The 14,765-nt window shown below is 38.0% G+C and overlaps 1 protein-coding gene across 17 annotated transcripts in view; it reads left to right on the forward strand.

The window, feature by feature from the left end:
- PSD3 (pleckstrin and Sec7 domain containing 3) overlaps nt 1–14,765 on the forward strand; it is a 553,221-nt gene that overhangs the window by 506,378 nt on the left and 32,078 nt on the right. For all 17 annotated transcript variants that reach the window (XM_017963724.4, XM_078347353.1, XM_035270118.3 and 14 more), the window contains 2 exons: nt 1,802–1,959; nt 4,378–4,522. In XM_017963724.4, coding sequence (XP_017819213.3) covers nt 1,802–1,959; nt 4,378–4,522 — 303 coding nt within the window. The remainder of the gene's footprint in view (nt 1–1,801; nt 1,960–4,377; nt 4,523–14,765) is intronic.

The following is a 14,765-nucleotide window of genomic DNA, read 5'->3' on the forward strand; positions in this document are numbered from 1 at the left end:
CTCAGAGGAAAATTGTAACCTTAAATTATTTCTTAACCCAAGAAGAAATATGAAAAACAAAAGAACTAGGTAATCATTGTATAAAATTCAAACAACCACCAAATAATAATTCAAAGAAAATAGGGGAGAGGAATTAAGATAAAAGTTTAAATCATGGACCCAGAATATCTTTAAAAAACACATATCAATTTCTAGGCTAACCTTTGTGCAAACTGAACAATTAGGTGTGTTAAGGAATCAGTATATATGGAAGTGGAGGTGGCATATAAGTTCTCTAAAGGTGATTTTGGCCCTCATTATTTCTCCTTGTTCCAATTATTTATCTACCTCATGATTTTATCTGGAATCTGAGTTACAGCATGGAGAGATATGCAGAGTTCTGTTAAATATACAGGGTTCCATTATAGCATAATTATAAGGCTGGAGGGGTTTTGTAGCCATGTATCTCTAGTTAAAATTTCTACTCTGATGAAAATTTCCCTGGAAGATCTGTGAATATTTGGAATACTAAATTACTGCGAAAATTTTCATTAAAAAAAAATGACAAGACAGACCTCAAAACTTAACTACTTATAGTATTGTGGATTAATGGGAATTATGTAACAGCTACATGTAAATATATTGTATTTAATTTTTAAAATTCTCCTTTATTCACATACCACTCTAGAAGACTGTCATTGTCGATAGCAGTTCTTAACCTCTGAGGCTTAATAAAGTAAGACTTGTTGCAATCCCAAAGTAATAATTTTATCATTTAATATTATACATGTGGATAATCTTTATATTACAACTGGTATTTACTTCATTTGTAGAGGGAAAACCTTTGCCTCACAGCTCTGTCACATTAAGGATTATTTTTGACTCATTTTGAATTGATGGCAATAGTATATTTGAACTGCTTGGTTTATGGAGGGGATAAATAAAAGGGAAGGGAAGCATGGGGGACTATCATTGTTTTTCTGGAGATTGGTAAAAGCAGACTGATAAAACAGACAATATCTTCCTTTAGTCTTTTACTACTAATGAAAAGGTGATGTGGTGTGTTTTTTAGGAGGGGAGGAGAGGGTGCATGTGTGTTTTAAAGAAGAAATGCAAGTTTAGCATCATACCTTGTTTTTGATAAAATATGGGAAGGAAGAAGAGGGGCCTTAAACTCTGGAAAATATCTAACAGTTTGTAGCATATGCATTTACCTATTTCTCAGTTTTATGATAATGAGCTAAGCTTTCACCTGATTATTTAATTGATTTTCCTCTTTTCTTTCAGCAGACAAGCTGGAGTAATCATTTTATTTTACTTTTCATTTTTCATTTTCTTTTGATAATATTATTCTAAAAAGAAAGTAGCAGGAGCCTGTAATATCTTTAGGGCAAAGACCTCAGTGGCATTGCCTTTACCCTCAGTGTAATTCTGTCGACAGGTATCTTTAAGCTTCTGCTTTTATCCACTTAATCCTCAAACCAAATCATACTATTGGTCCAAATCTCATTTTTGTTTGCTATAAAATACGTATGATGGATATTTTTGTCTTTGGCTTTACTTAGCTATTTACCTCAATTATTATATATCCGTTTTTTAAAAATACCTCTTGGACAGTTATATTTTCTCATTCTCAGCAAATTTTTCAAACAACATGATGTTCTATAACATTTATAAAGTTGTTTTTACTCACCATTAATGTCATTTTTTTCATTCACTTTCATGGATTTTCTAAAAACTTTTTTTTAGTTTTTGCTTTGAAAAAAATCAGTTGAAATCTGATTGTAGTTTTTACCTTTATTTTCTTTGTATCCGTCTATAGGATGAATACAAGCCAGAAAAGGCCTTGTCTGAAGAGGACTTGAAAAACGCTGTGAGTGTGCACCATGCATTGGCATCCAAGGCCACGGACTACGAGAAGAAACCAAATGTGTTTAAACTTAAAACTGCCGACTGGAGGGTCTTACTTTTTCAAACTCAGTATGTTTTGTTGGTTTTTATTTGATTTTGTGTTTTAGTTCACTTAGCACCACTTTATACTAAGGAATAAAATCAAGCTCTGCGGGGGAAATTTTTTAAGTTGGAATCAAAGTCATGAAGTGCTTACATTAGAGAGATAACTGCCTAAGACATTTTTGTCTATTACAAAGTAGCCCTTTGACTTTGAGTCACCCACTTACCATCTAGAACTCAGTGACCTCATCAATAAAATAAGAGGGTTTTAGTAGACAAGTTCTATTGCAGAATGAGTAAAATAGACCTGGATAACACCATTTTGCTAGCTCTTTCTCCTAGCACATAGTTTAACCTCTGAACCTCAGCTCATCACTAGTATAGGGGATAATGTTTATCTTACAGAGTTCTAGTGAGAAGTTAGTGAGACAAGTCTATATAATACTTCACACAGTCCCTGGCACATAGGAACTGTTCAATAAATGTAGAATTTTTATTTATTTGTTTGTTTCCCTTCTGAGCTCTAGTAGTCCATGATTATTAGAAGGAAAAGATGCCATTCTATTGTGAGCAAGGAAATGGGATGAATTGGCAATTTCTGGAGGAAGTTTTAAGGAAGCAAGTTGCACAAGGTTTTTTGAGGGTAGGAACAGGACAGTTAACATCACACAAGGACCCATAGCTGGATGTACAATTCCAGCTATTAGGCATAAAGAAACTTTCAAATTATTCTATTCCCTAATTTTTTAAATCAAAAATACCAGATGTAATAACTAAGGAGATCTAATTACTTTGGACAGAATTGATGGAAAAAACAGTCCATCAAAATAATAATGGACCCAGAGAGATGAGCCTAGAGAGAGTACCATGAGGAGCCGGTATGTAGTGTGGTCTCAGCTTAGTTAGCCTGGTTTCTCTCAGAGTAATTGCTGAAGGAAATGACTTTGGCTGACTTTTTTTGACTTTTTGCTTATTGGTAATGTGTATGGTAGATAATGTGTCCTGATTTATGATCATTTCTACCATTAATTTATGAGTTTATAAATATGTATTAAGTGCTGTGAATCTTGGGCTTTCTGGATATAATGACACATAAATTAAAAATATGATCACAACATCAGATGATTTTCACCTCCTCTCAGGTGGGTTTTTTTACACAGTTGTATTGAGGTATGCTTTACATACCATAAAATATCACCAGTTTTAAATGTACATTTCAATGATTTTTTTAGCATGTTTAGTGGATGACTCAGCCATCACCACAGTCCAGTTTTGAAACATTTCCATCACTCCAAAGAGATCCCCGTGTGCATTTTGTAGTCACTTCCATTCTCACACCCACTAATCTACATTATGCCTCTATAGTATTGCCTTTTCTGGACATTTCATATAAACAGACTAATATATTATGTGGTCTTTTGTGTCTGGCTGCTTTTATTTAGCATGAAGTTTTGGAAATTTATCCATATTCTAGTGTGTGTCAGTACTTTATTGCTAAATACTATTCAGTTGTATGCATTTACTGCATTTTGTTTATCCATTTACTGGACAATTTAGATTGTTTCCCCTTTTTGCTTCTTAGAATGATGATGCTATAAATACTAACGTACAAATCTTTGTGTATCTATATGTTTTCTTTTGAGATGGAGTCTCACTTTACCACCCTAGGCTGCAGTGCAGTGGCGTGATCTCTGCTCACTGCAACCTCTGCCTCCCAGGTACAAGTGATTCTCCTGCCTCAGCCTCCTGAGTAGCTGGGACTGCTAATTCACACCATCACACCTGGCTAATTTTTGTATTTTTAGGAGCGATAGGGTTTCACCATGTTGACCAGTCTGGTCTCGATCTCCTGACCTCAGGTGATCTGCCCACCTTAGCCTCCCAAACTGCTAGGATTACAGGCACGAGCTACCACATCTGGTATATCTATATGTTTTTATTTCTCTTGGGTAGCTACTTAGGAGTAGAATTCCTGAGTTGTATATAAATGCATAGTTAACTTTCGAAGAACCTGACAAACTCTTTTCCAAAGTAGATATGTCCAATTACCTTCCCTCTATCAATATATTCCTCAGTTAGTTTTTAAAATTAAACAGTACACTTAAAAGAGATTAGTAAATTTTATGATTAATTTTTGGTCCAGCTTCATATCAAACAGAAAGTAGGGGTTTAACAAATACTTATTGTCAAGTGTTTCTCTTTTTTCCCTTCTACTTTCTAGGGAGAGAATCACAGTCTTACACTATGATAATCATAGCTTCCACATCTCCATGGTGATCGTTCTTCAGAATGTTCATCTCTAATGAAGTTTCATCAGGGATTAGTTCTACCAGGAGGAGTAAATGATTTTCATATGCCATTGCAAATCAGTAATGTGAAATGGTCACAGTGTGAGGCTACTTAGACATAGCAATACCCTAATATAAACATATATGTTTCTCACAGGAGCCCAGAGGAAATGCAAGGGTGGATAAACAAAATTAATTGTGTGGCAGCTGTATTTTCCGCACCACCATTTCCAGCAGCAATTGGCTCTCAGAAGAAGTTTAGCCGCCCACTTCTGCCTGCCACTACAACAAAACTGTCTCAGGTAATCATCTTGATAGTGCTTTGACCTTGGAAAAAAGTACTTTGTGAAATGATGTGGTAAATATTTGTCTTTGAATAGTACTTCATGTTTTGGGGACAGGTGAGAAACCTTGCCCTGTGAGAGCATATCTTATAAATGGGGCAAAAATGCCATATGCTGGGTTTTACATGTCATGTAGGAACTGACATAACTGAGTCTCAGTAGGACACATAAGTTGATTTAGTTTCTAAAGTTTATATTAATGCATTGTTAGCCATAGTTGATAGTTTGGCTTTTTTTTTTTTTTGACCACCAGCTCATAATCTGGCTTGGTAACAAGATTTTTATTCGTCCACTCATTAGCTCATTTTTATTGAGCATTTACCGTATTCCAGGATGTGTGTGGTGCTAGGAATATAAAAATATTTTCAGGAATCCACTGCTCATAGTACAGTGAGAAAGGACCTTCCCTACCTCTCAGAGCAGAGCTGAATGCAACATTTGGATTTTCCAAGTTAATGAAGATAAAGTATACCAGAACTCTGCTCCAAGTGTATTTACGTAAGTCTCCTTCTGTTGTCAGATTAATCTCGCTAATAGCCTTATTTTATCATGTCCTTTTTCACTTAAAACTCTTCTAAGGACACTGCCTACAAGCCAGGTTTGCTGATTTTAAAACCTGTGTGCAGTATCCCCTTGCCATTGACTAGTTGGAAGATTTTGGAAGCTACTTTGATGTCTTTGTGAATTTCTTATTACATGGAGATAGTTTTATCTGACTACAATCAACCAAGTCTTGGTATTAACCAGCTCCCTACACATCTTTGATATTGTAAGATGTGTCCCATGGCAAGAGAGGAAGAATTATCAATGATAGATTTATTTAATACATGTGTATTCTATGCCTGTTGTACGTCAGAGACTGCTTTTGGCCATGGAGATAGAAAGGCAGATGAAGCCCAGATCCTCTGCTGAAGATGTGGCAAATATAAATAAAGAAGTAATTGTAATATAATTTGATAAAGGTACAGGAAGGAAAAGTCCAGAGAGCTATGGAAGTTCAAGGAAAGGACATTATCTAGCCCTTCCTTGGAGCTGAAGGGAGAAATGCAATGCCTAATGTGAAGCTAAAAGGATGAGAGGCATTTAGGTGAGATGTAGGATGAGGTAGGAGAATGAGCCAGCAGAGGAACAAAGGCTTAGGAGAGCATTCGGTGCAGGAACCACACACAAGTTATTAACTGTGATGCGAGCACAGTATCAAGGAAAAGCAAGAAATCCACCTCTGTGGAGGTCAGCAAAGGCCAAATCGTGAAAGGCCTTGTTTGTCCTATACAGGATTTTGGATGCTTCAGTGGTTCCCAGCATCCTTAAAACAATAAATTTAAGGCCAGGCACAGTGGTTCACACCTGTAATCTAGCACTTGGGGAGGCAGAGGTGGACAGAGGTCAGGAGTTAGGGACCAGCCTTGCCAACATGGCGAAAGCCTGTCTCTACTAAAAATACAAAAATTAGCTGGGCGTGGTAGCTGGCACCTGTAATCCCAGCTACTTGGGAGGCTGAGGCAGGAGAATCACTTGAACCAGAAGCACAGGTTGCAGTGACTGGAGATTATGCCGCTGCACTCCAGACTGGGTGACAGAGCGAGATTCCATATCAAAAAAAAAAATAATAATAATAGTGGCATTAAGTATGAGAGTAATGTGATCAATTCTTTTGCTTTAAAAATGATTCACTTTACAATATGAGAAAATATTAGAAGAAGATACTACTAGAAGCAGAAAGGCCCATTTTAAAGAAATGTTCAATAATCTAAAGGAGAGGTAACCAAGGTAGTTGTAGAAGAAATGGACAGTAGTGGAATTAATTGCGAGACCTTTACAATGTGGAATGGATAGTTTCAGGTGGCTCATGGAAGTGTAAGAAACAGGCTGTCATTGTGGCCTGGACAGCTGGGGACTGTGGAGCCTCACTTCATTGTCTCTTGATTTCCCCCCTTGCTTCTTAGACTCCTTTCTTGGATCATTTCTTCTTTCTATCTCCAAATATTGCAGTGGCCAGAGCTCAGAAGCAAACTAAGGCACTTGATAAGCAATTTTCCAAAAAATTTACTTAGATATATTACAAACAAACAGGGAGAATTACCAAGAAAAGGGGGAGAAGGTCCAGTAAAATTTAGACAAAAAAGTACGTCATATTTGGTGGCTGGGAGGTCATTAGGTGTCTTAGTCCATTTTGTGTCTCTATAAAGGAATACTGAGTCATTTATAAAGAAAAGAAGTTTATTTGATTCACAGTTCTGCAGGCTGTACAAGAAGCATGGCATCAGCATCTGCTTCTGGTAAGAATCTCAGGAAACGTCAAATCACGGTAGATGGGGGAAAGAGGAACAGATGTGTCACATGGCCAGAGAGGCAGCAAGAGAAAGAGGAAGGGAGAGTGCCAGGCTCTTTTTAACAACCCACTCTCACTTGAAGTCATAAAGCAAGAGCTGCCTCATTATTATAGGGGTGGGATCAAGCCAATCATGTGGGATTCACCTCTATGACCCAAACGCCTCCATCACTGGGGATCAAATTTCAACATGAGATTTGGAGGGGACAAGCATTGGATAGCCTTAGCGAGAACAGTTTGTTAGAGTCTTGGGAACAGAAATCACGTTGGTCTTCTTTGATGGGGGAATGAATGAAAAGTAATAAGGAAGTGGAGGAGGGGAATATGCTCGGGTCTTGCCATAGTTATAAAAAACAGAAAGATAATTAGCAAGAAGGAAGGATCAATGGTTTCAGGATTCTTCTGTTTTTAATTCATAATTATCATTAACATAAATTGAATGCTTACTTGTAAGCGTTACTATTACTGTACAGTTCATACAGGACACAATGGCATTTAATTTTTAAGGGTAATAAGTACACTATGACTGTAAGAGAAAGGAAGTGCTCTTATTGATGACCAGAAGATATGTTGGTGGACATCTCCATCTATCCAACTGAACTATGAACTCTTAAAGCAAATGCATTTCTCTGCTTTAAATATGGATACTTAATATAACCAGCATACCACATTAAGAGTATATCACTGGCTCACACCTGTAATCCCAGCACTTTGGGAGACTGAGGTGGTTGGATCACAAGGTCAAGATCAAGACCATCCTGGTCAACATGGTGAAACCACATCTCTACTAAAAATACAAAAAATTAGCTGGGCATGGTGACGCGTGCCTGTAATCCCAGCTACTCGGGAGGCTGAGGCAGAAGAATTGCCTGAACCCAGGAGGCAGACATTGCGGTGAGCCGAGATCGCGCCATTGCACTCCAGCCTGGGTAACAAGAGCGAAACTCCATCTCAAAAAAAAAAAAAAGAGTATATCGCATAAAAGGTAAATCACATTACGTGATATAAGGAGAGGAAAAAATCGAGTAAGTAGAAGCAAAAAAAATACCTTCCAAAATTGAGTCTTCTGCTCTATTAATTTTATAGTGGACTTTTCCATTGTTATTTGTCAGTAGATTGGGTTTTTCTCACATCCAGTTCTGTAAAAGATCCAGGGAAGAAGGTGAGTTGAACTAAAGAGGGACGTTAATAAGCAGTCATTTGTGGAAGATTTATGTAGCTTAGAGCAACATATGAGTGTTTCCTTGTTTTTCCCTCACTGTAAAATCTGTAGTTATGTTTACTTTGTACTTTAAAAAATGTATTGCTTTCCCATTTAGAGGCCATATACTAGTAAGTCATATGCATATGAAAATGAATGTGTTCACCTGTTTGTGAGTTTTTACAAGAACAGGCAAGCAAACACCTTTATCAGGGTAGGCACTCTTATTTCAGACAGATGACTTACACTGGAACCAAAATGGAATGCATAATTTTTAAAATATCTTCCTTCATTTTGGACATAAATCCAGAGATGCAAAAAAATGCATATGTAGTATCATCAGAGTTATGGATTGAAGATTTTAAATAAGAAAGTAATAACCAAAAAGAACTATCTTCTAGTGTAATGTAAAACAAGGTAACCATGTCATTTCAGGAATTTAACTTATTTGGAAAGAAATGAGATTATCCCCACCACCCCCACCCCACCACCCCACTGAATTACATCACCCAGCATTTGTTCTGTGGGCCTCAGTTTTCTATCCAGAAAATGAGATGGTTCTAGAATGTTTTTAAGGATTTTTCTATCAACAGCTCTGTATTATTTCTTTGCCAAGTCATAGTGTTTCTTTCTAAAGACAAGATTTTTACCTTTGAGAAACAAATACTTAAAATTAAGCACGTATTTTGGGTAGGACCTGAGGCTCTTGGGGATATCTATGCTGGAGTGTTGGTGTGCCCAGTGAATCCTGGAAGATGTCTGCTGCCCCTAGGATTCCTCCAGTACCTCAAAGACTAGCTCACATCCTTTAACCAAGGCATATTCACCACAGCAGCGTTAATGTTTTGATGTGGATATTTCTTTGTTATGGTGGGAGCGGGGCTGCCATGTGAATTGTAGGATGTTTAACCATATCCCCAGCTTCTAACCACTAGATACCAATAGCAGCCCCCCAATTCTAACATCCAAAAATGTCTCCAGACATTGCCAAATACTTTCTAGGGTCAAAATCCACCCCACTTCTGTTGAGAACCACTGCTTTAGCCATCTTTTCTTTTTCCATACCTCCACAACCTGGCTATGACTCCTCCAAATGCCAGAACTTTTTGGATAATTTTAATTTACAAAATACATGTATAAAAACATGAGTGCTGTGCTGGAAACATTGATAAAGAAAGATAAACAGCGTTCGAAAAAAATTAGACATTCAATTAAAAGATTGGTACTTTTGCAAGACACATTGTTTGTCACTCGCTCATTTGTAGGCTTTGCTTTAATTTATTCTTGTCTTCTATGCAAAACACGTTAGCCTTAATCATGAAAATTGCTTATTCCGAGTGCAGCATGGTACTTCATGAACAACTCTGCCGTGTAGGAGGAGTTGCCTTCTTTGTTTTTCATGGCAGTGTTGCCAGAGCACATTTTTCTTCTATTGGGGGTGGAAAGACTAGTCTGAAAATTTTTTGCTTCTCCTTCTGGTGTAGCTCTCCAAACACAGAACTGCATGGCTGGCCCTGTTTGGAATCTGTTCACGACCTTCTTTCTGTCCCCCAGAGAAGTCATTTCAAACCTTAATGTGCAGAACAATTAGGTGGGAACTTGCATAAAATGCACATTTCCCAGTCCCACCAGGTCATTCGAGTCCAGGCTGGGGCCCAGGGACACATGTGTATTTCTCATCTATAGCAGGCTGGCAGGTGGCTCCAGATCACACTTAGACACTGAACTTTAAGAACCTTTGCCTACCCAGGTCTTTCCTTGTTTCTTTGGAGAATGGTACCCAAAGTCATCTTCATTTCCTGATATCTAGGCCTGTTTTCTTTGAATTCCAACCATTCTCTTATGAAAGTTTGAAGCCATGGGTAATAAATACTAAATACTCTTTTGGTCAGACCTGAGATGGATGTTGATCAGAAGCAAAGCGAAGTCCTATGCTTGATTCTCACACTGAAGTAACCCTCACGCCTCCTACTGTCCTGTGGTGTGACCACAAGGCAGTGGCACTCAGAGCCAGGCAAGTAGAGCTGAACTTAGGAGCTACGGGATTTCTGGAGAGGCGGTCATTCTTGTTTCTATCTTCACTGCGCCTCCACCTGCCCATTTCCACACATTGTGTCATAAGGTCCTGTCACTTCCACCTACTAAATTTCTTTCCTTTTTTTTTTTTTTTTTTGAGACAGAGTCTCACTCTGTCACCCAGACTGGAATGCAGTGGTGCCATCTTGGTTAATTGAAGTCTCTGCCTCCCAGGTTAAACGATTCTCCTGCCTCCTCGGCCTCCCAAGTAACTGGGATTACAGGCGTGCACCACCGTGCCTGTCAAATTTGTGTATTTTTAGTAGAGACGGGGTTTCGTCATGTTAGCCAGGCTGGTCTCAACCTCCTGACTTCAGATGATCCACCCACCCCTGGCCAATGTCTTTCATATTCTCCAATATTCTACCTAGATCACTGGTCTTCTCACTTTTTTAATTATTCACCTTATCCCAGTACTAAATATTTCAGCAGATATCTTCTAATATGTGATGTTTTTTTAAATAAACTATATTTCCTCCTGTCAATCACAATAATAAATATTAGTAAACCTTAACACTTTATAGTGCTTAAAATTTAAATAATCTGATTTTTCTCCCAATGCCTAAGGATCCATTAAAATTTTTTTGAACTCATAACTGAGTTCAGTACAGTTAGAGGTGCAAGGGTGTTTGTATGATATGTGAATTATATCTCAGTATTGATTTTAAAATTCTTCCCAGTGAGTCATCTTGCCTGGGACACACACACCCCACTTTGGAATACTCTGACCCAGATGATTTCTGTAACCACTGTGATCTCTCTTCTACTAATATTACATCTTCCTGATCCATCCTTTACAGTTATGGCTAAAATAGGATTCTAATTATGTCAGTTACCCTTAACTGACTCATTTTTTTCACATTCAAACTCTTTGGCATGGCCTTAAATGGTACCCAAACTTTGCCAGAATGGATGATTATTTTAAATTCATTCCTTAGAGGCCTGTATTTAATATATATAAAGTACCCAATAAAACAAGTAATTAAATCATGTGGAAGCTATTTTGCTTATGCTCATTAAACACAGTTTTTAAGGTCTAAAACATGAAATTATGAAATAAAATCTTTTGAATTGAGCCTCCCTCAAACTATCTCAAAGACAGGTGTTCTTTACTCTAAATTCAGTACCACTTTTTTTATAAGCCTCCAGTGTTTAGCAATTTGACTTGTAAGTTGCACTGCAGATTCCTAGGTATGTCATGACCCTCAAAATCATCTGTCTCCTTTAAGATAGCACAAAGGAAACAGTCTAAGCCCTCCCCTCTGTACCTTCACTTAAAAAAAAAATCCATTTGTTCAGGCACTGTTTACTGAAGATCCTATATAGCAGGTCCTATGTTAGGTTTTGTGGGCATTATAAAAATAGGTGAGACAATGGCCTTGGCCCTTAACTTCCGAGAGCTTTAGGTGTTTGTTAATGTTAGGCAGGTAATGTCTAAAAGCCAAAAACTGCCAAATAATGTGTCTCTGCTCAACACTTCACTGGGTGCTAGAGTATTTTGTTGTTGTTATTGTTTTGTTGTTTTGTATTTTAGAAGAGACAGGATTTCACCATGTTGGCCAGGATGGTCTCCATCTCCTGACCTCGTGATCCGCCTGCCTCAGGCTCCCAAAGTGCTGGGATTACAGGCGTGAGCCACCACACCCAGCTGGAGGATTTAAGAGAAGGAGAAAGAGTGACTATTTTTGCCTTTCTGAGAGTTTGTAATTGGTAAAGGAGATAATCTTCACACACAGGTCAGGGTATATTTTGTGCTAAGCATATGAGATAGACATTTAGGTGCTGCAGAAATGCAGAAGAGGAAAAGATGGTGAGATCTGGAGAAACTCAAGTTTGGTTTTGTTGTTTTTCTTCTTCTTTATCGTGACTGAGTCTCACTCTGTCGCCCAGGCGGGAGTGCAGTGGTGCGATCTCAGCTCACTGCAACTTCTGCCTCCTAGGTTCAAATGACTCTCCTGCCTCAGCCTCCTGAGTAACTGTAATTACAGGCACCTGCCACAACACCCAGCTAATTTTTGTAGTTTTGGTAGAAACAGGGTTTTCTCATGTTTGCCAGACTGGTCTCGTACTCCTGACCTTAAGTTATCTGCCTGCCTTAGCCTCCCAAATTGCTGAGATTACAGGTGTGAGCGACGGCGCCCAGCCTGTAACACAGGTTTTGAATGGAATTTGGAGCAAGGTGAGTAGCCCCAAGTACAGCCTGCACATTTGAGTATAGCACAGGAGACCCTGCAGCAGTGGAGTTTACCAAAAGCTTTGAAAGCCAAGTTTAGGATTGAGATGTCAAGTAAGAGAATGTGCTGAAGCTCTGTTCTTAGCAGCCCCTTTGAGTTTTAGAAGGGTTTTCCGAAGTGACATTATGATAGGAGTTGGGCAAATGGGGCTTCTGCTGCTCTGTCCTTTTATCTAAACTGGAACAAGCACTTGAACTCTCTGGATCTCCATCTCCTCTAAGACAGAAGGTAGAAAGGATACTAGCCAGGTTCTCTTCCACCTTAGAACTTCTAAGATTCTGTATCCTGCAGCTTGGAGGCAGAAACTGTGGCTGTTCACTCTTCTTACTCCCAGCACCCAGCACGGCCTGCTGTAGTGGGTGCTTGGTGAGGTTCGTGAATGGATAAATGTGTTCTCCGTTCTCCGGGTCTCTCTGCCTTCTCTCTCGTTCTTCCTCCTTTCCCTCTTGGAGCCATCTGTATTTCTATGTTATCGTTTCCTTTAAGTTTTCACAGCTTTTCTCTTATCCTTCTCTCCATGATAAGTAAATCTTACACTTGGTATAAAAAGATAAAAAGCTGGTTTCTGGGCCTTGGTCCTGGGCTGTGCGTGGCAGGAGAAGGGCTGTGACTCCAGCTCAGCCCTTGACTCACTGCAAGATCTTGAACAGCCAAGTTGCCTGTTCCCATTGCCTTATCAGTTGAGCAATATGGTTTTCATAGAGATGAAATTAGAGCTTACTATTTTAAAGGAAATTTCGAAGTTTTTCTCAAAATCCAAGTACTATATAAGTCGGAAAAAAATAAAATCTTTTTTAAGAATTTGAATTGACATATAATAATTATATGTATTTCTGGGTATAATTGTGATGTTTTGCTATATCTTTTTTTTTATGGTGAGAACATTTAAAATATACTTAGAGCAAGTTTGAAATACACAGGGCATCAACAGAAATTATTTCTCCTCTCTAAGGTTTTGTGTCCTTTGACCAGCATCTCCCCAGTAGCTTGCCACCAGCCTCTGGTGACCACCATTCTCTTTATTTCTATGAGTTCCATTGTTTTAGATTCCATATATGAGATCATCCAATATCTATCTTTCTGTGCCTGGCTTACTTAGCGAAATGTCCTCCAGTTTTGTCCATGTTGTTACAGATGACAGAATTTCCTCATTTTAAGGCTGAATAATATTCCATTGTAGATATACACCACATTGTCCTTATTCATTTGTCAAAGGATACTTAGGTCTTTTCTAGATCTTAGCAGTTGTAATAATGCTGCAGCCAAGAGCTCTTCCCTCTTCTTGAAGAAGATAAGGCATGGTCTCACCATGAGAATGCCATATATTTTTTAGATGATTTCATTTCTTTGGCTACATACTCAGAAGTGGAATTGCTAGATCATTTGGTAATTCCATTTTTAGTTTTTTGAGGAGTCTTCATGCAATTTTCCAAATTTTCTCACAATATTTGTGAGGACAAATGTTATATCCTCACATGACAGAAGACGGAGGGGCAAAAAAGGGCCTGATCTAGATTCCTCCAGCTCTTTTATAAGACACTAATCCCTTCATGAAAGACTTAATCACTTTCCAGAAGGCACCATCTCTTCAGTTTCAGCATGAAGTTTGGAGATGATACAAGGAAACCATAGCAACATCCTTTGCCGATTTTTTATTTGCTTTATTTTCTTGCTATTATGTTGTTTTTCTTAAATACTTTGGATATTAGCCACTTATCTGAAAAAGTGAAGTCTTCAGTGACATCTAAAACTTGCCTTTTAGTTAAAATATTGTGTATATTATGAAAGGTCTTCATGATTTAAATCTATTGACATATAACCACAACAACTTTTCTTGTATCTAGTATTTTCAGTTTAAGTTTTTTTTAAATTGTCACTTCCTAATTTAAAACACTTTTATGAGTTTGTGCTATTTCCTGTCTCCATGCCCTTTCTTTACTTGATCAGATATAGTATTTTTCTGCCATCTCTGAAATCTCTCTTGTTAGTATTGCCTTCTATAAACAGTAAGTATGCATCCCTACAGAATTGTAAAAGGAAAGACAAAAGGGAGGGGGAAAAAAACGAATTCCTACTTTGTCTTTCTTCATCATGTCCATTACAAATGTAATTGTCCTGAGTCTGAGAGTGTGACATCTCCATGGCTGCAGCCTCTCTACCACTTTGTTTTTACCATTGGTGTTTTTGTGTGAGTGTGTTAGGAAAATAGTTATCTTTCTTACCACGGGATTCTAGCACTGGAATAATTTGCATGATCAGGTTATGTCCATAAGAGCCACTTGACATTTATATTTCACTGTTCAAAATGGTCAGTTTTAAGGAGATGTGATTTTAAAATGCTTTATTTTGAGATGACTT

This window comes from Callithrix jacchus, chromosome 13 (genome assembly GCF_049354715.1).
Source record: "Callithrix jacchus isolate 240 chromosome 13, calJac240_pri, whole genome shotgun sequence".
NCBI lineage: Eukaryota > Metazoa > Chordata > Mammalia > Primates > Cebidae > Callithrix > Callithrix jacchus.